The sequence below is a fragment of the Drosophila montana genome, unplaced genomic scaffold (assembly GCF_035044405.1).
Source record: "Drosophila montana isolate Dmon_TW-CO22-7 unplaced genomic scaffold, ASM3504440v1 contig_1505_1, whole genome shotgun sequence".
Classification (NCBI taxonomy): domain Eukaryota; kingdom Metazoa; phylum Arthropoda; class Insecta; order Diptera; family Drosophilidae; genus Drosophila; species Drosophila montana.
In genome coordinates this window covers 2,929,334-2,950,748 of record NW_026996452.1, presented here as the reverse complement: position 1 = coordinate 2,950,748, position 21,415 = coordinate 2,929,334, and the positions used below count along the sequence as shown (strand labels likewise).

Below are 21,415 nucleotides of genomic sequence, written 5' to 3'. Positions count from 1 at the left end.
ATATTTTTGTTGCTGTTGCTGTTGCTGTGTGTGTGTGTGTGGGGTACATGTGTATTAGTATCTGACTGACCTTGTTACCACTAACAACTATATAATCAATTTATATTTTATTTGTTAGCAAATCAATATTTCCGCCTAAAATTGTATAACATTTTCATATATTTTGGCAAAAGACTTTCCAAAACTATGAAATTTATAGGTTATGCAATCTAATTTTTCATTTTATAACACTTTAGTGCTATTGCATAAGTTATGTAACTTAAAACAAAACTAAAAATTTCTATATCTCTGCAGTTTTGCAGAATCGTTGTATTAAACAAATTAACTTATTTGCAAGCACTTTTCAATTGTCTAGCCATTATTGCTGGCTTTCATAATTAATTCTTGATTTTACAGTTTTTTTTTTTTAATATACTGCCTTAATTTGTTTCCGCTTTGCGACTGCTCACCTGCGCTACCGTTAGCTGACTGAAAGGAAGTGTTTGGCAATAATTGAACCCTGTTACGTTAAACTGATCGTGGCAGCACCCGGTTGCTAGGCAGTTGTTGATTTTGCCTCTTGACCTTTGTTGATTTCCCCTCTGCCATAATCCTTGGTTGCTAGCCACGTTGCCAGGCTTCAGGCCAATTGTTGCGCCGCCATTTTATGTTTTCCTCGCACGCCAAAGTTTTTACGGCTTGGCACGTTGCCTAATAAAGTTGGCACATGGCAAGAAACCTGGCAATTGATTAGGCGCTAATTCAATTAGTTGCGACTTTATTGCGAACAAAGTTACTAAACTAAAAATAGATGATTTTTGGTAGAAGTGTAACAATATTATCAACTTACTTTAATTCAAAGTGGGGTGGGGCATCCTTTCGTCCGCATCCATATTATCGTCGAGTTGGATGCCGCCTGATAATCGCCCAAAATTTGAAAATTGATGTATAAGGCATTTTTTAAAACACAAGCAAGCCATTTTACAATTTTTTTTTTCAAAGGCGCACAGTAAAAATGACTTAGCAAGTTTACCGTTTCAACGGCAGCGTGAGTAATCGAACCGCGATATATCGATTCTAAGATCGATGCTCAATTCTCATTGGCTAGTAATTGGAAGAACTCGCTTATCGTGACACGAAAGTATCGAAGCAGTAATTTTAATAGCTCACACAGACAAACATAGATTACAGTATGTACACAACTTTAAATGAAACTGAAAAATCATTCAGTTATTTATTTATGCTTGTAACATATTTATCACTGCAAATATTACTAAATCAATTTAAGTCTAATTAGAACAGCGTGCTAACTCTAATTGGATAAGCTGTTAAATGTGTTTCATGCCACATTGTCAGCGAGCTGTCACAGGACTTAGCCACAAAACGCTTAGAATATTGATGCAAAATAAATTGGAAAATGTGTGGCAGTCACGCCAAAAACTGTTGCATATGCGCAACAATTGTGGAGCTCGAAATCTAGCCCCACACACCCACTGACTTTCCCCTGCAGTTACCGTTTTTATGGTAAATATGAGGCGCAGGCGCCAGCCATAAACAAAACAAATAACTGTTGCGCCCAGCGCAACATTGCTGCCAAGCTAACAGCAACATTGTTGCCAAGCCAACAGCAACCTTGTTGCCAAGCAAACAAGCAACAGTTTCTTGCATGACTTCCGCTTGGAAAACTTTTGCTATTTCTATTTCTATAATTTTTACGACTATCGATTGACCTAGGCCTAGGCGCAGCGGGTCGTTCAACTTGCTGGGAAAACCAGTTGCAGTTGGACATAATAAATATTAAAGGCAAATTAATGTCGATAACCGCAAGCAGCGCCAAGTGCTCAGTGAAGCTGAAAAGTTAAGCTATTTCGGACTGCATTTATAAATCTGGCAGTGCACAGCTCTGTTAAGACTTCTGGAAAATGTGGCAGTTGGCATTGGGACTGCTGTTGCAGCGGCTGAGTGTCGCATCCGCCATTGTTGTGGAGCGCAACATGTTTGCCTACTACAAACTGCCGTTGCGGCTGCTCCACACAAACGAGTCCACTTCCGGTCTGTACTATGTGCTGCAGTGTCCGCCAAAGCTGGACCAGGTCATACCCAAGCTCAGAGACATGCAAACCTGCAGTGTGGTGGATCAGTACAGGGACAAGACCAGACCCAAATCCAAGAAGTTGCAAACCGCTCGCACCATGCTTCGGCCTCTGCCCCCAACAACCGTTAAGCGCACGCGCTGGGGCTGGCGCCAGCGACGCAGTAAGCGACATAACCAGGACATGGCGCTGCAGGATGAAGCAACACCGCTGCAGCATCTCGGCCAGCCGCACCGACGGCAAACCCAGCTCAAGCTGGCCGCCGATTATCGGAATTTCAGGCGCGGCAACAGCTCCAAAGGCTACCAGCACATGTACCACCGCGATGAGAGCTACAACGATCACATCTTCTACGATGAGCTTCAATTGGATGGCAAGTTCCACAAGCAGGGCAAACGGAAGACTGCGAACTGAAAGAATCGACTTATGCGCACTCTGAATACCCTTGAAAATAAATTAAAAGTTAATCAAATGGATTTGTATACAAATCTTACTCAAATTTTATCATTGGAAAACAATTTAATATCACAGAAGATTTTATTATAATTTCCGAAATATATTTAATTACGAAATCTCTGTTGAAAATGTTGTTAATATATATTAAACTATCCAAGCTAAACTGAAAATGTATTATATAAGAATATTTGAAAAATAAATACAATAACAAATAATAATATCTTTACAGTGAATAGTCGTACATGAAGCTTTTCAATCAAATTTGCACTAACGGACAGACAGAAAAATGATCCATTTATAATATCAATATGCTCTTTTTAACTTTACGAACAGTGTATAAAAAGGCTTTCTCTGTTGACATAGTAGCAAGCGCTCTGCCGAGTTTCTATTTCTGTTATATTCCATAAACCGGATGGAAAAACCTTCACAACAAAATGTTAATACTAAATTAGTAGTGTATATATATAAATTGTATGCAATTATTTATTCATTCGTGTTCACCGTCGGCGTCTGGCAAAAACATGTCGTCATAGGCCACATTTTCAAAGAACTTATTCAGCATGCCCGTAAAGCATTGGGCAAAGGATTTCATTAGTCCGGGTTCGAGGCCGTTCCAGAACTCTAGCCAATTTTCGTTGAAGGCTCGATTGACTGCAATTGTAAGATCCGTATTTTCCTTATATAAGTTATCAAACCAAACTATCCAGCTGAAAATAAAATTCGATGTAATTTCAAATCGTATATGGCTTGGCTTGACTCTCACCGATCCAGTTCAACTTTTGGCTTTAGTTCATAGATGTTCAAATAGCGTTTGTTGTTCCGATATTCCAGTATACCCTTTATAGTCAGTTTCAATTGAAAATTCTGAAAATCGGATTTCAATTGGCCCGTCGTATTCGCCACAAACAACAGATAGCGACCCAGCATATCATATGTTGCCTCGTGGATGAGACTGGGTATTTGCGCCTCAATGGTCATTATGTTTTTGGTCGGATCTCTGTTGAAGCCATCCACATGGGTAATGGTCGCATTATTGAAGCCCCTATTGACATTGTTGCGCGTATGAAAGGTGAACCAAACGGCACCATCATTGGGCTTGTCCAGAATCGCGACATCCTCCAGCCGGGTGGCATCCAGCGGCGGCAGCCCAATCTCCGGTATGCCCTTGGGATAACGCTTGATCAAGTCATTGATGCTGCCTACAAGACACCTTGAGTCCCCAAAATGGCATTTCTTGATGTCCTCAGCTGCAAAAGATATATGTATGTCTATGTATACTGTTTGAATCCTAACTGGAATACTCACGCAGCTGGACACCCAAAGCCGTCTCGTATAGCGTATGCAATACGATAATTAACATATAATACTTATACATCTTGTGTACTGAGATTTTATTGTGATTATTTTTCTAAACCAGTTGCAATTAATTGAAGTCACGACACGATGTTACTTAGAACCTGCTTTAGCCAAAGCTAAACTGTAAATAACATCAATAGATTAGCTTTGTTTTAGTTTATATGTACTTAGCATCGGTAGCAAGTGCCTATGAACTATATATTTAAAACCGGATTGCTAGCTGTACATACGGATATCAATACTGGAAATGTACTCTTCCTGTGTTATTAATTCGCCTCAATAGTTAGAGAAAATAGACAAACGGATTTATGGCTTAATAATTTATTTCAGTCTCATTGTCCTTGAGGAACATATCATCGTAGGAAATTTGATGGAAAATATCTTCAATCATGCCCGTAAATACACTGCTAAAAACGCTCAGAAACGCTGGTTCCAGTTCATTCCAGAACTCCAACCAGTTCGCATTGAGCACTTCGTTTAACGTTATGGTTAGATCCATGTTGTCGGGAAACAAAGTATCCAGCCAGACAATCCAGCTGCCGATTTATATAATTATAATATACTGTTTGTATTCACATACATATACACATATCGAAAACTCACCGACTTATATTAACAATCGGAACTAGTTCGTAGATTTTCAGGTAGCGCTTGTTATTCCGATATTCCGGTATGACTTTCAGTTTTAATGTAAACCGCAAGTTCTGAAAATCGGATGTGGACTCGCCCGTAGCATTCAGTGCGATCAGCCAAACACGTCCATTGGCTATATAGCCACCCTTGTGTATAAGACTTGGTATCTGGCCGTGAATTTCCATGGTGCTGGCCGTGGGATCCCTACCGAATCCCTTGATGCCCGTTATTGTTGCATTCTCGAAGCCATAGTTCACTTGATTGAATAGCTTAAACTTAAACCAAACCCCGCCAACTTCGGCATTATTCCAAATTTCCGAATCCTTAATATCCACAATATCGATGGGCTTCATGCCCATTGCGGCCAAGCCTCGAGGATAACGTTTGATTACCGCATTCATCGATTCCATTATGCATTTCAAATCGCCGAAACGACATTTCCTAATAAAGTTCGCTGCGAACAGTTTTCGTAACGAATCGAAAAAAAAAAAACAACTTTAAATTGATTTTGGCTATAGGAACACAAATTTTATTTTGGACTACCCACGTAATGTTTGACACTTGCACGCGATAAACAATTCCAGAATGATTATGACGACAAATACAATACGCATATTTCGGTTTACTTCGATATGTACCATATGTTGGAGGAGAATGCACTTGTATTGGCCACAGAGGTTGCACATTGACTGAAATCGAATGCCTATTACTATAGAACATTTATAAGGCCAGCAAATCAAATTGGAATTCGCATAGTTTTATAAACCGGTTGCTCGATTAAACCAACTTGGGCTTCACTCGGTTCCGCACAGAACGTACATATATGTACATATATTAATTTAAGTATTTATACAATTGATGGGAAGTATGAAATGTATACTATACTATACATTATACGACTTTTGTGTACAACTATGCTGGATTTCGAAATGTCATTTTATATTATATATGCAAAAAATCTTTAGGTTTTCACAATTCTCATGATGCTAACAATTCAACATATCTATAATATTTGGTATAGCTCAGAAATCGAACTAAAAACGAGTTTTGTCTTGTTTTTAATTCAATTATTGTAATTTTTATAGTCATTCGAGAGAAACATGTCATCGTATGAAACATTATGAAATATATCCTCGATAATGCTCAGGAATACACCTGTGAATACTTCCAAAATTGGCTTTTCGAGTTCATTCCAAAACTCAACCCAATTTAAGTTAAATATTTTATTAATAAATATTGTCAAATCGGTATTTTCCGGGAAAAAATTTTCCAGCCATTGTATCCAGCTGCAAGTGGCGAAAAATTTCCGCTATTGTTTGCAATTAAAACAAATTAAATTTTAGAACTCACCGATCCACAGAAATATTCGGCACCAGCTGATAGATCTTCAGATATCGCTTATTATTACGATATTCCGTTTGCACTTTCAGCGTGAAATCGAAATGAAAGTTTAAGAATTCCGATTCAGAGACGCCGGATGAATTTATATTGACCAGCCAGAGTAAACGGCCCCTGGCATTATAGATGCCCCTATATATGAGCCTGGGCAGGTGACCCTTAATTTCGATTTTCGTTAAGCTGGGATCTTCGTCGAAGCCCCTGATTTCCGTTATAGTTGTATTCTCGAAACCATAATTGATCTGATTGAGCAGCTCGAAAAAATACCAGGCACCGCCCACCTGTCTATCATTGATGAGCACCTTATCCTTAACATGGACCACATCAATCGGCTTGAAGCCCACCGAGGGTATGCCCTTGGGAAAACTGCGTATCAGAGCATTTGCCGTGTCCTTAATGCAGGTTGTATCTCCAAAATGGCACTTCTTGATATTCGTAGCTGCGTTAAAATGGAGAGCGCCGAATCTTTAAAGCATAAACTATCCAATAATTCGATTCTATTTTAACTACCCACGTAATGTTGAGCACTCGGAACCGATAGAAAGCTGCAGGCACATCGACAATATCAAAAGTTTCCGCATTTTAAACAAATCCAAGCACTTGCATAGTCCCAGACAGACCGCGTTCAAGTAAATCCCAGCTAAAGTCTCAATATTAGTTGAGTAGAAATATATCGATTATCATAACTAGTTTTTGCTGTAATCCACCATATTTAATTAGTTAAACCAGGTCTAGTACCAGTTATCATGGTGGGTTCTCGAGAAGCTTTGCAATTGAACAGCTTTCAAGACTATACAGCTGATCGACTGGCTGGCCAGCAGACAATAGATAATAACAACTATTAATGTTGGCATAGGGCAACTTTTATTTAGCACTATAAACAATTTCCATTTACTCCAAACATAAATTGAGAAATATATTCAATATGCTCGCTCTTCACTCCTTATTCTCATTTATCTTTATTATTTTATTCAATAATTTGAATTATTTTAAAAAATATATTTCTCGGAATATTTATACTTAACTTGTTGTCAATCATTTTATATAGAAACTCAATCGAAACTCTCAATCGAAAGCACATTAAGGGCTAAAATGGCTCCAATCCTAACTTTAACCCGTTGCTCAAAAGTTTCTAGATATTTTTAGTCTATGTCTTGGAACTCGGAGGAAAGATCATCACTTTCGTACATGGACATATTGTGTAGAAAGTTTCTATCAAGGGAAACTTACAGTTATTTAATCATTTATTTCTTTTTTAATAGTTAAGACTGTAGGCTTTATTAGGCTTGGTAAGTGGAGGACAATCTTATCTTGATCTTACAGCAATGTGAGGAAAAAATTAAAGAAAAAAAGATCTATATGAAGGATTTTTTTCTAGCTAAGATTGTAAGTTATGTTAGGTTAGAGGAAGATTATATATATTGATCTTAATATGAGGTTAAAATATTTAATAAGTGTTTTTCTTCTTGTTAAGATTGTAATGGGTGTGAATAGAAGATATATAATAACATGGAAAATTATTTTGGAAAAAACATGTATGATAAGGGTTTTCCTAGTTAAAATTGTGGGTTAAGTTAGGTTAGGGGAATAAAAGATATTAGATAACTTATATGAGACAAAAAATAAGAAGGGTATATTACGATTTTTCTGAGACCCTGAAATGCTATTCATTTAATTAGTTATCATCCAACTCTTGGACTTGCTTATAGAAATCATCGTAGGGCAATTTGTCTAACACACGGCTAATAATTGTGTGCGCCAATTGGTTAACAGCCGAGTTGACACCTTTGCGCATGGTATTCCACACATCCTGCCAGTTGTTGTTGATTAGCTCATTCATGGAGTCGCTTAGCTCCTGGTTGTCAAGCAGATTCTCAAAGTTGACATGCAGGCTGTTTTACAAAGTATTATTTAGGAATTTGCTTCTGTTATGGCCTGTGCTTATTGGCTTACCCCTTTATATTCACCAGACACTTGAGCTTGGTGATCTTAGCATAAAGTTTACCATCGGTTGTTCGCCGATCTTCGATTGCCTTTGCCCGGCACGTGAATTGACAACCTCTCAGTTCCAACTGCGCCACACCCTTGCCCTGTATGGGCAGCATCAACAGCTTGCCCTCCGCCTCATAGAGCCCATCCAGGCGCAACAGAGGCGTCCAGCCGGCCAGCTCGAAGCCATGTCGCAGCACCTTCTCAAATCCTTTGGCATGCCGGATTGTGGTGTTCTCGAAACCGCACACCCTCAATGTATTGAATTTCAAACTCATTTGCATGGGCGTATTGGGCGTGGCCTCGCTAACGACTACATCTCGAAAGTCTATGGCATCCAAGGCATCCAGTCCAATGCCAGGCAGGCCCTTGGGATACTTCTGCACAATGCGATTGATGGTTTCCACAATGCAGTTCGCATCGCCGTCAGCGCATTTGTCAATCTCTGGCGCTTAAAATTCGAATATTTATTTTTTTTTAATAACAACTATAAGTCAAAAATATAAATCAGATAATTCTTGGATCTTGAATTCTAAATACATAATAGAAAGTGTGTTATTCTTAAAAGATATCCAAATTTTATTTCAGTTTATAATTGATTAAATTCAACTTTGATCTGAAGTTTTCGAAACTTGCGCAAATCAGTCTGTATTTTTTTTTAAATATGAAAGATGGACTTTATGTAATACTATTATGAAATATTGCTCTTGACATAATAATATTCCTCTACGATAAACTTTACAAAAAAAAATTCTCCAGAGAAGACCCTCTAAAAATGTATATTATAGGTTTGAGTTCAGAAAGGAGTATAGATACTTTCCTATAAATTTGAATAACAATTTTAAAAGCTTCTTGGATCTATAAGTGTTCTTTTTAAATACAATTCAATTTTCTCAGTATTTCACTTACGTAGTTCGCCGCGCACAAAAAATCCGTTTAGCAGGAGCAATGTTAGGGTATACCACAGTTCGGCCATCCTTCGAGTTCCCGTTGACTTTTTGAGCGCCTGTACGAAATGAACCCAAGCAATGACTGCCTCGTCGCTTTTATAATCCAATTACCCGATACGGAAATCGGAAAGTGTACTTAAATTGTGTAAAAGCATTGAATTATACTGCCACCTACACTGTAATTAACCCTTTGCGCTTTTGTTTGATTGATTCGTTTGGATAGCAAATGGCTCATTAGCTGTGCAGGTATTTAATTTCCCTTTCATTTAGGCGTCATCCATTTAAATATCAATTACAGCTACTTAAAACGTCGTGACACAAAAAGGTGTGCTTCGTCAGGGGTTAATAGAGAGCCATAAATGAGATATGTTCGTCTACAGGGTAGTGCTCGACTGGCACATATCCTATACTACAATTTACTTTATCTGCCATTATTGACGACTTAACCACATTTTGTCTAGTTTATCAAACCCATTTACACTTATATTTTAGTCACAGGCTAGTATGCAAATCGAACTACAGTTAATGCTTGACTAATTGATATAAGTTGATTTAACATCCGATTTCTCCACAACATACAAAGCACCCATATTATTTGTACTTATGCACATTATATAATATTTTATTTTAAATGTAATACACAACAATAAAAAACAATTTAATGTCGATAGCAAAGAGAAACATTGCAAACTAAGGTCTTGACTTATTTATTACTGTGCCATTTGAACAAAATTGCGGGTAATAAATAAATTAAATGGTACATTAAGAAATACGCGTGCTCTAAAGGTACACAACATAAATTATTTTCGATTGATTTTTTTTTTAGGAAATATTTTTGAAAAACACACGTTCTTAAGATTTACACATTTTTGATTTAAAAAATTGTTTACGGTCTCTCAGTTCACAGCCTTATAAGTAATATATATGTATGTATAGTTAAAATATGTGTGTGTGTGTGTGTGTGTGTGTGCATCAAATTATTAATTTTATCAATTACAGTACAGTGAACTAATGTCTAGTTTCGATGCCACATGTTTTTTGTTTTTATCCCAGGCATTTTGCAGTTATGTTCATATGTGGTATGTTATATTACGCAATTTTGTTTCCTAAAAATTTCATTTTTTTTTTCGATTTTTTTTTTTTTTTGGTACACTTCGTTTATCATGTTAAAATAAATATGCTATAAACATTTATTACACTAATTCCCAAGTATTCGGCCTGAAAAGAACGAGCGACAATTTGCCAAACAAAACCAGGGCCAGATTTGTGATGCGATGAACTAAGTGCTGGGACATGGCCTTCGAATAGGGTGACAACTCTGTGCTCTTTGCGGAACGCTTTGTTTGGGCAGAGTGGAACCGAATGCTAGCTGATGACCACATGGCCATTGGCATTCTCCACATTGCTGCTGTGGCAACTGAGCTCGTTGTTGTTGCTGCTAAAACAAACCTCCTCACTGCCATCGGAATCAGTGCAGAACAGTAATGGCTACGCATCCTCACCATCCATGATATCTGCATCGGTGTCGGCATTGGTGGCAATTCTGCAAATGCAAAGATATTATGAAATCGATGAATGACTAAATGCAGGTGTGTGTGTGTGTGTGTGTGGGTGTGCGAGTATGTGTGCGTGTGTATGCATAAAATGAGACGCAGCCGGGTCTTATACGAAAGAAATCTTATAAGAAATAGAGACCCAACATAACTCAGGAAGTTTTTGAAAAAACAAAGACTATATAGGGTTTTTAGAGAGTAGAAAATTCAGAGCCCGCAGCATAGTATTGCATATTATCATAACTAATCAAACTACGCAAAGAACTAGTATACGACTATGTAAAAGACTGTCTTGTTAGTAGGAAATCAACATCATAAGAAGAAATAAGTTTAACATACAACAGGCATACAATAGGCATTAAAATAAAAGACAACTCAGAAAGAACCATCTATCACGGCGGTGACCACAAATATCTGTTCATCTTTATTGTGAGTGGGGTAAGACTAAATAATAGGTGTTTTAGGTAATTTATTAACTTATATATACATATATACAAAAAAGGTTGAACTACTTATAAAAACACAATTTTTGAGTAATGTACGTAAGCTTATTATAAATACTTAACACTCTACAGAACTGAGCAATAGTCGAATTAACCAAGCATTTACTTAAAGAATAGCACAAGCTATTCCTTATATAACTTTTAGCCAAATATAAGAAAGAAAATATTTTTATTATATACAATCAACATTAACATAACCATAAGCATTAAGAGGCGACATTTCTTTGTAGATTATTAAAAGAGTTTATGGAGATTCCATTATCGTTAAGCGTCAGCTCACTATAGAGGGTGGCATCCACATGTGGTTGGGTTGTTTGTTGGTTCGTTGTTTTTGTTGCCACCATTAAATGGATAAACAAATTTGGCGGCACGTGCAGCAGCGCATTTGCAAGGTTTGAATAAACAATTGAAATCCGCATTGAATTTTTGGTTAAATGAATATTCGTTTTTTCTTTCATATTGTAAATGTGTTTAGCTGTCGAAACGCTAATTAATTTTGTTGAATGTGTTTCTAAACTTTTTTTTCAATATTTTTATTATTGTTTTTTAAAGTCTATTGTTTGCTTGCCAATTGCAAACTTTTTTTTTTTTTTTTGATAAATTTGAGCCAATGCCAAGAAAATCATTTATTAGTTTTGAACATAATTTTTTTGCACAGTTTTTTTTTTTTTTGTGTTCAATTAGCCAATAATAACAGATCAATCAATCCAATACAGTTGTGGTATTATTTGTATTATTATATTTTTTTGTTCATGCAGTCAGCATCAGAAATAAGTAGTATAAGAGTGGAGCGTGTGTAGATGTATTTAGTATAAGATACACAGAACAGTGTTGGAAAACAAATGTTGGTAGTCACGCAAACACATATAATAGAAGAGAATTTTGTGATACAAAAAATAAATAGTAACAAAATTAGTAACACATTTTTGTTGTTGAGTTTTTATTTTTGTTTTGTTTTGATTTATTTAACCACGCCAAATGGATAAATGCAATGGATGAGCGTTATACCAAAATCCCAGATATTATCCAATAACCTGTACTAAGGTATTAAAGCTTTATATACTTAATATTTAGTTCACTCCAGTTGCCTTCATCAACATTCAGAGATCCATTTAGTTCCATACAATGGCTCCGCTACAGCTCCAATTCAGCACTTAGGAACTAGCTTATACTTATAATAAATCAAAGGCAAGACCCCTTTTCTCAGAATATAGAAATAAATGCGTACTTTATTTATCAAAACTAAGCGCTCTAGCTTATATGAATATAGCCTGATAATTGCCATTGTGCGAGCATTATAGGTCCACAATACCAACAGCATTATGACTTACCAAAAACTTATAAATAGCTTTAATAGATATGAACAGCAATTGCCTTAAGGCAACTTAAATTCTTATTGATGCATTGTTAGTGTTGTAAAGCATGTGATTTTAGTGTTAGTATCACAAATGTGGAGGGCTTCCCAATTGAAATTAAGTAAGTTAATTGAGCCGTAGCTTATGAACTGTAGAAATAATCATTGAGCTACTTTTTCCGAAACAGTATCGAGAGGTTTGTCAGTAGTATTAGTTTTATCGCCTACAACTAAGGTAACATCACTGTGAATAATTAAAAGAAGAAGAGCATAGGCATATATTTTCAATTAAGTGTTAGTCAATGAGTGTTAGAGAGAAAAGTAACCGAATGGTGGAGCAAAGGATTAGTAGATTTAAGAAGACAGTAGACAGCATTAGGAGTGCTGGGAAAGTAGAAAAACCAATTCACATTAGGATAGTACAGACTAGAGATCAATTTTTTGAGATTAGTTACCCATATAAAGACGTAGGCAATTGTACAGTGGTGTATGTGTGTTTTGATGTGTGCAAGAATATTATGAGTAACATATTATGCATTAACATACCTGGCATACGTTGAGTTGGCATTCTTTATCGAAAAACTATTCTGGCTTGGTAACACAAATCGTTGCACCCACTGTAAATAGGAAAAAACATACGTTAGATGAAGTTGTCTTCAAAATATGACATCTAAAGCTCTATAAAGTGCTTGCGAGCAGTCACGTAAATTGATAAACTTGAGCATGATAACTATTGCCGCATACAATTTATGATTGACTGGCTAAATAGTTAATGCTTTTGGTCACGAATTTTGATAAGTGTTTGCTGGTTTTCAATATATGTAACTTACCCGACTGTTCATCAGACGCTTGTTGCCCATGCAGGCGGCCATATGTATCACAAGATATATAACAAATAGAATATATAATACAGCAAATATGCCTATAAAAAGAGAGAAGCATTAGTCACTCAAGTAAATAAAAGGGACATTATAGGCTTGGGCTACTTACAGACTAGCGCCAGCATGCCGCCTTCAATTTGCAGCGTTTCCACTTGCGCCACCACAAAATACAAATTAACGCCAATTACCACAATGGTTAGCAAAATGGAAACGATTTTGTTTCCGCTACAAAAAAAGGTATATGAAAAATGTAATTTTATGACAAATTCTAGATATTCAATCTCTACTCACATTCCATTCACAAATTCACCCATGATGGCCGCGCACGATGTAAACGCAATTGTGGGTATTGCGGCAAATGGCAGCTGCAGCGACATGACCGCATTAAGTATATCATTCATATTGGTAAGATCATCCATTTTACTGAACATGGCCAGGCAGAAGGTGGGTATAATGGCAATGCAGCGCGTGACCAGCACGCGACACCAGCGCGGCCATTGCAGATTGAGGAAACCCTCCATTGAGAACTGGCCCGCATAGGTGCCGGTCATGGTGGAGCTCTGGCCGGCAGCCAAAATGCCGACACCCCAAATGTACATGGCCGCGGCACCAAATGTGCAGCCCAAAAACAGTCCGCCCTTGTACAGGTCCGCATTGATAATGTCCGTCAGATTGTGATTGTCTGTAAACGACAGCTTGGCATCCTCGTACATGGACTTGTTGGTACACACATCCAGCTGAAAGGAGGAAAGTTAGCCAACCGCTGAAAACAGATGCTTCTACAGTTCACTCACCACATCCCGATTGGTCTTGCCATACATGCCATGCGCGAAAACCGCCACAACAAAGAGATTGATGATAAAGGAGACAAACAACGCTACGGAGGCCTCAATAAAGAAATAGAAATTCGCTTCGCTCACTTTCTTTGGCTGGCGACGATCCACATCGCGTGACTGTAAGGCAAATAGAAAGAATTACTTTAGGATTCACTTTATGTTTTACCTCAATTCTTACCTTGACCAAAGCAGAGTGCAAATAGAGATTGTGTGGCATTATGACGGCACCCACCACGCCCACTGCCTGCAGCAGCACATCTGAATTGCAATCGGTGCACCAAGGCACGAACATGCCTTCCATCACATCAGCTTGATTGGGCGCGGAGACAATATACTGGAAATATAAAATTAAGTTTTAATAACAACAAGTTTAAGCAGTTTAAATGTTTAAAATCAGGAAGAGAGATCAGAAAACGCTAGCATTATAGGTACTATTAAAATTCATGAGAATCAAAAAGAAGGGCGATCTGCTTTGCAGATTTTATTATTTATATTATAGTTAAGCTGTCGTTTGTTGGGAAAATCAATAATAATAAACGTTCACAATAAATACAATATATAATTGGGAATTATATTTTTAAGTCAGCTGATTGAGTATATCATCATTGTAAGAACTTGTTGTCTTGAACCAAAATAAAATAAAAGAAATGATAAATTGTTTAAGCAAATCTCTACACAACAAGAAATTTCCCTAGCCGGACTTTTGTTTGCACATGACTTTCTGATACGGCCTTAAGCAATAATCCCCCACTTATCACAAATAGTTATGGTCCACTTCCGGCACATTCATACCCACATAATCAAATACTTATAAATAGTAGTCACTTCTCAAAAGAAACCACTCTCTAAAGTCATTTATCTAATGATTTAACGCCCAGACGGTCCAGTCACATATGTTGAAAAACAATTGTTTACAGCGCAAACACAGAGTGTCTCTAAACAGACATACAAATAGTTTACTTATTATCAAGTAGCGGAACGAAATGGAAAAAGAAAATGCCAAAATGTGCACTTTGTTGGGGTACCAGGAACGGCAATGGCAATGGGAATCGCAATGGGACGAGCTCAGCGAGTGCCGTAATTGAAAGATATGGACACAAAGTACGCCCCTGACAGACGTGCACGACAATTGACGAGTGCAATTTGCGACAATAGACACAGAAAAAGGCCATTAAAATGTATTCATATTAATGGGTAAAAAAATTTAACGACTGGAGCGCTGTGTCTAAACACTTTGTGTACTTATTTGTATGCCTGACAGACAATTAATTTAGGAGCTCTTATCAAGGGGATCTTTTTCGGGGTGATCACCCAAAACGGGAATGTTTTTATTATTTTTTTATCTGTTTGCACAAGCGCAGCTTACCTCATAGCCAAATGTGATAGCCATGACCGTGATGAGGAAACCAAATAGGAACTCCAGCTTACGCAAACCATACTTATCCAGAAATAGGAACGTAAATGTATCAACAATCGTGATGAGGACGCCACCCCATAAAGGCACACTACAAGAGAAGATTACATTAACGAACAATATATTTAGTTTATGGATATAGAAACTCACACTTTATTGGATAGCAGATATATGGCAATGGCTGTGCCTATGACCTCCTGCATGTCCGAGCCAATGATGGCAATCTCTATCATGATCCAGAGTATCCAACGTGGCAAACGTTTGTACTGTCTATAGCACATCTCCGCCAGATGCAGGCCAGTGACAACGCCGAGCCTAATGATAGTTATGGCATAATTAACATATATATCAAGTATTAAGTTTATATATGTGACACACTCACCTTGCAGCCAAGCGTTGCATAAGCAGGCCCAATATTGTGGCCCATAACAGTACCCAGAGTATTTTATATTTAGCTGCGGCGCCCGATTGCAGATCGGATTCAATATTGCCCGGATCTAGATACGCAATGGACATGAGAAAACCGGGGCCCGTGAAGGCCCACAGCTTGCGAAAACTGAAACCGATCTGTGTGCGAACGGAGATGAGTTAATATGTAATAAGTAAGACTGCTCATAACGAACTGCCCGACTAGCAGATACCCTGTACCCGGGAAATGGTTAAACGTATTAAAAAAGTTAAACATTCTTGCTTATTGTTAAATATTCGAGTACCTTTATACCAAATTAGGTCGCCCTAGCTTTTACAATATCTGAGTTATGCCCAAAAAACCGAGGCTACAAATCGATTATTATGGATATTCATTGCTATAGAATAGATTTAGTACAAATTTAAAGTCACAATCGACTAATTCATACAGTTCAAAATGCTAGATCTAAGGATTTTCTTGGGTACAGGGCAATTGCAATTAGGATTTAGATACTTATATTTAAACTTACATTGGTCCGATCATCGTCTGGTATGAGCACCTTTTCATCACTGAAATAGGCCTGTTTCGAGGGCTTCAGATATGTGTTCTCACTGAGCATCTGCTGATGCAGCTGCGCACTGTGACCTGCGGCAGCGGCACTTCCATTGCTGCCACGCGTGCTGCCAGAGCCAGAAGCCTGATCGTCGCCAGCGGACGCGGCGCCGGGTTCTATTCTGTTGTGATAGCCCTCGTTTAAGGACATGCTGTAAGAGTGTTAAGGAAGCGATAATTAATATATTAATTTCAATTATTTTAACACCTGTACGTGACAAACAGTTCAATTTGTGCTCGCAATCGGGCAGCAAATTACCAAATGCGCCCAACTAAAATAAACTTTTTTTAGATTTATATTTGCAACTTTGCACGTGACGCTTCGCAGATAGTTTTCATAATTCATTTATACATATGTATGTATGTACTTAAATGTATCTATAATATACATTAATGCCTCACATGTTGTCTGACTTTTATTTAGCACAGGGAAAAAAAATCACGTTGCCTAATTCAATTGTTTAGCTCGCCTTTCCATATAATTCGCACATCATCGCGATAGATTGAAATTCGATTGTGCAATTTCTCTTTGTACTATGCGAATGGAATTATCAAAATCTGAACAACAAACAAATATAAAATTAATAAAAGCCATAATTTCGTTATTATCTGCATTACGAACACATGCGACAAATAATAATTATAATGAGCTGGCAGAAATAAGTAATAACTAGGCACAAAACAATGAGTAAAACTGCTCTAGTCGGGACTTGGCGACTTGTGGATGCCCTTTTAGTTGGCGAAAAGCTATATAATAAATTTGTTGTCTTACGCATTAATGAGCTATGATTATTGTCTAATCACCTAAGCTGATATATATATATATTAATTAATTTAAAAAAAAAAAATGTATTTCAATTCTAGTCTGTGATCAAAGATCTCATGTTGAACTATAGTATACCCCATTGTACCTTTCAAAGCCTACAGGGTATAGTAATTCGAATGAGCTGGCATCCATAATAACTTGCCGCAAAAAATTAAATAACAAAACAAACAAAATAATATTTCCCGGAATACTAACTAAATATCTGGCTAGCAAGCACTTTGTCAACAGACGCTGAACTGCCTGGGATTGATAAGACTTAATATAACTCTACTCGTTGTTTGTTAGAATAACGTATACTATTATATATACATATATGTATAATATTATACAGTATTTGATATATATTCTATAATACATTGACTCTGCCTACAGCAGGCTTTCCCCGACTCTTAATCAATGCGACAATCTGTGTAAGAATTGATTTGAATTTTATAAATAATCGAAGCTATGTTTAAAAATCTATTATTTATTAATTAAAAGAAGTTGAAATTCTTCAAATCGAAGTACCACTGTTTGCACATATGAAAACTAAAAGTGTTTTTTGTTTTTTTTTTTTGGCATAGAATAAGCAACATTTGATTATAAAATAAAAAATATAAATTGATAAATTGATAAGAATACCGAGCAAAATCAGTAGATGAATTCGAGAATTGTTTTTATTGTTATAAAAAAGAAATTGCTTATAAACAAGCCAATAAATAAATAACAGTCTTTCGCTCATTTGTACAGCTGTGTTTAGACTATATGCAATTTTCGCATAAACAATAATAAAAGAACAGAAAACATATGAACAAGTTAAAAGCGAATTTCGAGCATATCATTTTAGCTGTTGCACAAGTGCACAGGTGAATAACCTGTTCAAAATGCAAACATTTTATATATTTAGGTTTTGATTTGTTTTGTTTTTTTTTCTTATTTTTCTTTACTATATTTCTTATTGCTTTGCGATTTTTATGCTGATTTGCCCTGCGGCTTCAACACAAACGCGCCGCATCAAGCATTTTGTGCCCGAGCTCTGCACATCTTGTATATACATATATATAAATATATATATATGGGTGACTTGGGCATGTATGGAGCTGGTTGGAAATACCCGACGTCTGGTTCACCTTGACAAAGCGTTGCGCTGCTTTCCACATCGCTTCATCGAGTCGCTGCGGAGCTCGGGCTATACGAATCGTCTAATTATGTTTGGCGCCTTTTAAAGGCCTCGCGTTGTGCTCTCAACTGAATATGGGATTCTCATTTTATGGTAAATTGTGACAATTCCGAGTGTTAAGTACTACGAAAGGCATGTCTTGCCACAATCTAAAATAGACGGACTTGTGTGTACAGCTGCCACATATTATTGTTAAACTGTGCCATAACTCTACTCGAAAGCATATCAGCTGTTAAAAGTGTTAAAAAGTCGCCCATAAATAGCGATAACTGTTTTAACAAACAAAAGCATATTTATAGAGGCGCTTTGTACATGAACTATGCCATAAACTATTTAAAACCTATGAGTTTTATTTATCTTAACTTTACAGCTGCTTTAAACTAAGCGTTAATATTATCAAATTGTTATTCAATCAACAATAAAACTAAACTCTACAGATTATAATTTAGTGTGATCGGAATGTTTAAAATATGTTGCCCTCATTTGATTAAATACTTATTATCATTATTGTGCATGTCTACAGTATTTTCACATACTCTTTGGTCAACTTTTCTATGTTCTTTAGACCAAAATTAGAATTCTTTCTTTCCATATTGCGTCGCCAAATTGTTGCTGTTTGTATAAAAAAAAAGCAGAAGAAAATTTCTGCTATGTCAGCATCTTGCGCTCTTTAAACTGCGCAAATAGACGATATTCAGAAAAAAATACAAGTAAATTCATAAAAACAATATGTCTAATAAAATAAGAATTATTTTTAGTTTTTAGTTTAGGCTCCTGATCAAAACAATATCAAGAAGCAATTAAAAAAGCGACTATTTATGTAATATCGCTAATCATATTTAATTATTGATGATTGTATGTATATTGACAATTTCCTGCAGCTGAGTATTAAAGCCAACGGGCTGAATTACATTTTTTTTTTTTATTTAATTCGCATATTCATGCATATTCCATAATAATTGCGTTAATTCAATTCAGCTGGGAAGTTGCGTCCATTGTTCTGGAATGATATTTCAGATTGGGACAATGCTTATCAACAGCAATGGGCTACATAATAAATTATTAAACAGTCTGGCAACTGCCCGCTACAGCAGAGAACCAGATATGAAGCATATATGTATAATCGGTGTGCCGAAGATTAAATACCCTTGCAGATTGACCAAACCAATTGGACTAGGAACATGCATAAAGGGGCATGGCTATATCGGCTCCGCTTCTAATACTGAACATAAATACATATATATGCATAATATACATATGTATACTGCACAGTCTTCCGTAATGCGTTATACATTTCGTCACAAATTTATAATAGCCTCTGCAAGTGTATACTAGGCAATATTCTCTTCAACTAATTGACCATCTCTCTCTCTATCTCCCTCTCGCGTATAGCCGGTGTGTGTGCGTGTGTTGTAGCTCTACGTAGTTTTGTTCGTTTTTGGCGCACCTGCCTGCGCACTCACACACACGCACAAATAAAACACATGGCGGAAAGGTAACAAAAAAAAAATATGCAACCATAAGTCATTAGAATATGCATATTGTTAAATTAAGTCTAGCAATATGTACGAAAAACAATTAACTCAAACGACACATACTTGCGACAGCTCGATGATTAGTAGGCGGCAGTGAAATTACAAAATAAACTTCTACACGGCGTCGTTATAGATGAATATCTTTGCCGTTGTTAATTTAACACACACAAAATCACAATCTAACCGAACTAAACAAAAGTTTATTGCGTTTAGTAATGCATAGCCAAATGTTCGAAATTGCTTTTGTTGGAACCAATTACAAGTTCGGTGACGTTGACCGTTCGCTGTTCGGCTCAACTTTTGGAACGATTTGCCAGCGTCAGAGCTTCAGCAGCGTCTGCCACACGCTGCAATTGTTAATTTTGCGCGAGTTGTATTCAATCAATCGCACGCGCAACATCCGCAACGCGTTCAATTGTTTGTTTTTATTATTTTTGGCGTCTTCTTTTTTTTCTTTCTTTTAATTTATGTTGAGCAATATTGTGATTGTAGCTTGTGCCTTAACGCACTCAGCTGCTTTCTTTTTCATTCGCACTCACGGCCAGACTATTTACACCAAAAAACAGCTGTTCACACGTAGACCAAATTCAACTCAATTAGGGATATGTACTATCGATGTATCGATACATCGTCTTCTGTTATTTAGTCCAGGCGAACAGCTGTGCGACCGTCGTGCGCGTCGTCGTCGTTGGACGTTGAGTGACTGCTAGTGCAAGCCGTTGCCGCAATATATATAATATATGCATAGTATATTGGAACTGAGCGTAACTGCGCTCACGAGCCGCACTGATAGCGTCTGTGAGAGAGCGAACCCGACATTTTTTAATGGGGGATTTTCTGATAATGTCTTATAATTCGTTATGTTTGCTGAAGCACGCTCTCTCGAAAGGACAAAGGCAACCTGCATTGTCAAACCCGCTTAACGTTTCAGCAACGATCCCATTACAATAAAACCGCTATCAGCGAACACTTCCCAGCTATCTCAATTGGCATAGGTTCGCGATTGTCTGCATGAGCACATCCAGCCATATACATGCCTATATGTAAGCACAAATATATACATATTTATCAAGAAGGTCTACAATCATTTTGACAGACAATTCGCATTGATAACTGGAACGTTTTTCGCTACACGCACACGTTATCATAATCCCCTATTAACATCTAGTCGACAACAGCTCCCAATAATTTGTAGTGACAATCTTTCGATCTGATTGATACGATACATATAAAACACAACGTGAATTTAGTAAACCAAAATCCTGCTCAACTTAATTGATATATAATTGTATATATATTGTGTCAGAGATAAAGGATTGATATATGTATGTGTGTATGGGCGAGCAGATATGATGTAAAAGAACCCCCATAAAATACAGTCACATGTTTCTTTGTCAAGACATGATTCACATTCACTTTACAACTGATTAATACGAGAATGAGCCCATGCAAATGGAAAGTGTTTCGACATTTATTTGC

General features: G+C 36.9%; 6 protein-coding genes across 8 annotated transcripts; 1 reads left to right on the top strand and 5 right to left on the bottom strand.

The window, feature by feature from the left end:
- The first annotated feature begins 955 nt into the window (after positions 1 to 955).
- On the top strand, positions 956 to 2,518 carry LOC135435303 (uncharacterized). The gene has a single exon (XM_064692295.1). The coding sequence runs from the start codon at positions 1,902 to 1,904 to the stop codon at positions 2,484 to 2,486; it is 585 nt and encodes a 194-aa protein (XP_064548365.1). The 5' UTR covers positions 956 to 1,901; the 3' UTR covers positions 2,487 to 2,518.
- Positions 2,519 to 2,993: 475 nt separating this feature from the next.
- LOC135439258 (circadian clock-controlled protein daywake) lies at positions 2,994 to 4,167 on the bottom strand. Its single transcript, XM_064697955.1, has 3 exons — positions 3,834 to 4,167; positions 3,292 to 3,775; positions 2,994 to 3,235 (listed from the first exon to the last, which is right to left on the bottom strand). Exons 1-3 carry the CDS (start codon positions 3,901 to 3,903, stop codon positions 3,016 to 3,018), a joined length of 774 nt encoding a protein of 257 aa, XP_064554025.1. The 5' UTR covers positions 3,904 to 4,167; the 3' UTR covers positions 2,994 to 3,015.
- Positions 4,168 to 4,189: 22 nt separating this feature from the next.
- LOC135439243 (circadian clock-controlled protein daywake) lies at positions 4,190 to 5,387 on the bottom strand. Its single transcript, XM_064697930.1, has 3 exons — positions 5,065 to 5,387; positions 4,488 to 4,971; positions 4,190 to 4,420 (listed from the first exon to the last, which is right to left on the bottom strand). The coding sequence occupies exons 1-3, from the start codon at positions 5,201 to 5,203 to the stop codon at positions 4,198 to 4,200; spliced, it is 846 nt and encodes a 281-aa protein (XP_064554000.1). The 5' UTR covers positions 5,204 to 5,387; the 3' UTR covers positions 4,190 to 4,197.
- Positions 5,388 to 5,438: 51 nt separating this feature from the next.
- Positions 5,439 to 6,544, bottom strand: LOC135439251 (uncharacterized). Its single transcript, XM_064697943.1, has 3 exons — positions 6,430 to 6,544; positions 5,868 to 6,354; positions 5,439 to 5,803 (listed from the first exon to the last, which is right to left on the bottom strand). Exons 1-3 carry the CDS (start codon positions 6,494 to 6,496, stop codon positions 5,581 to 5,583), a joined length of 777 nt encoding a protein of 258 aa, XP_064554013.1. The 5' UTR covers positions 6,497 to 6,544; the 3' UTR covers positions 5,439 to 5,580.
- A 794-nt stretch (positions 6,545 to 7,338) lies between these two features.
- Positions 7,339 to 9,269, bottom strand: Jhbp15 (Juvenile hormone binding protein 15). The gene is made up of 3 exons (XM_064697968.1): positions 8,814 to 9,269; positions 7,869 to 8,355; positions 7,339 to 7,807 (listed from the first exon to the last, which is right to left on the bottom strand). The coding sequence occupies exons 1-3, from the start codon at positions 8,878 to 8,880 to the stop codon at positions 7,591 to 7,593; spliced, it is 771 nt and encodes a 256-aa protein (XP_064554038.1). The 5' UTR covers positions 8,881 to 9,269; the 3' UTR covers positions 7,339 to 7,590.
- A 412-nt stretch (positions 9,270 to 9,681) lies between these two features.
- On the bottom strand, positions 9,682 to 20,634 carry Mvl (Malvolio). 3 transcript variants are annotated; one of them, XM_064697911.1, is made up of 12 exons: positions 20,000 to 20,632; positions 16,334 to 16,568; positions 15,778 to 15,962; positions 15,546 to 15,710; positions 15,348 to 15,486; positions 14,160 to 14,315; positions 13,940 to 14,098; positions 13,437 to 13,882; positions 13,255 to 13,370; positions 13,095 to 13,186; positions 12,811 to 12,881; positions 9,682 to 10,397 (listed from the first exon to the last, which is right to left on the bottom strand). In XM_064697911.1, the coding sequence occupies exons 2-12, from the start codon at positions 16,565 to 16,567 to the stop codon at positions 10,343 to 10,345; spliced, it is 1,818 nt and encodes a 605-aa protein (XP_064553981.1). In that variant the 5' UTR covers position 16,568; positions 20,000 to 20,632; the 3' UTR covers positions 9,682 to 10,342. The 3 variants fall into 3 exon arrangements, with proteins under 3 accessions (XP_064553981.1, XP_064553974.1, XP_064553967.1); XM_064697904.1 differs by lacking the exon at positions 9,682 to 10,397 and adding an exon at positions 11,063 to 11,189 and having other exon boundaries at positions 20,000 to 20,634; XM_064697897.1 differs by lacking the exon at positions 9,682 to 10,397 and adding an exon at positions 11,967 to 12,508 and having other exon boundaries at positions 20,000 to 20,634.
- Positions 20,635 to 21,415: the final 781 nt, after the last annotated feature.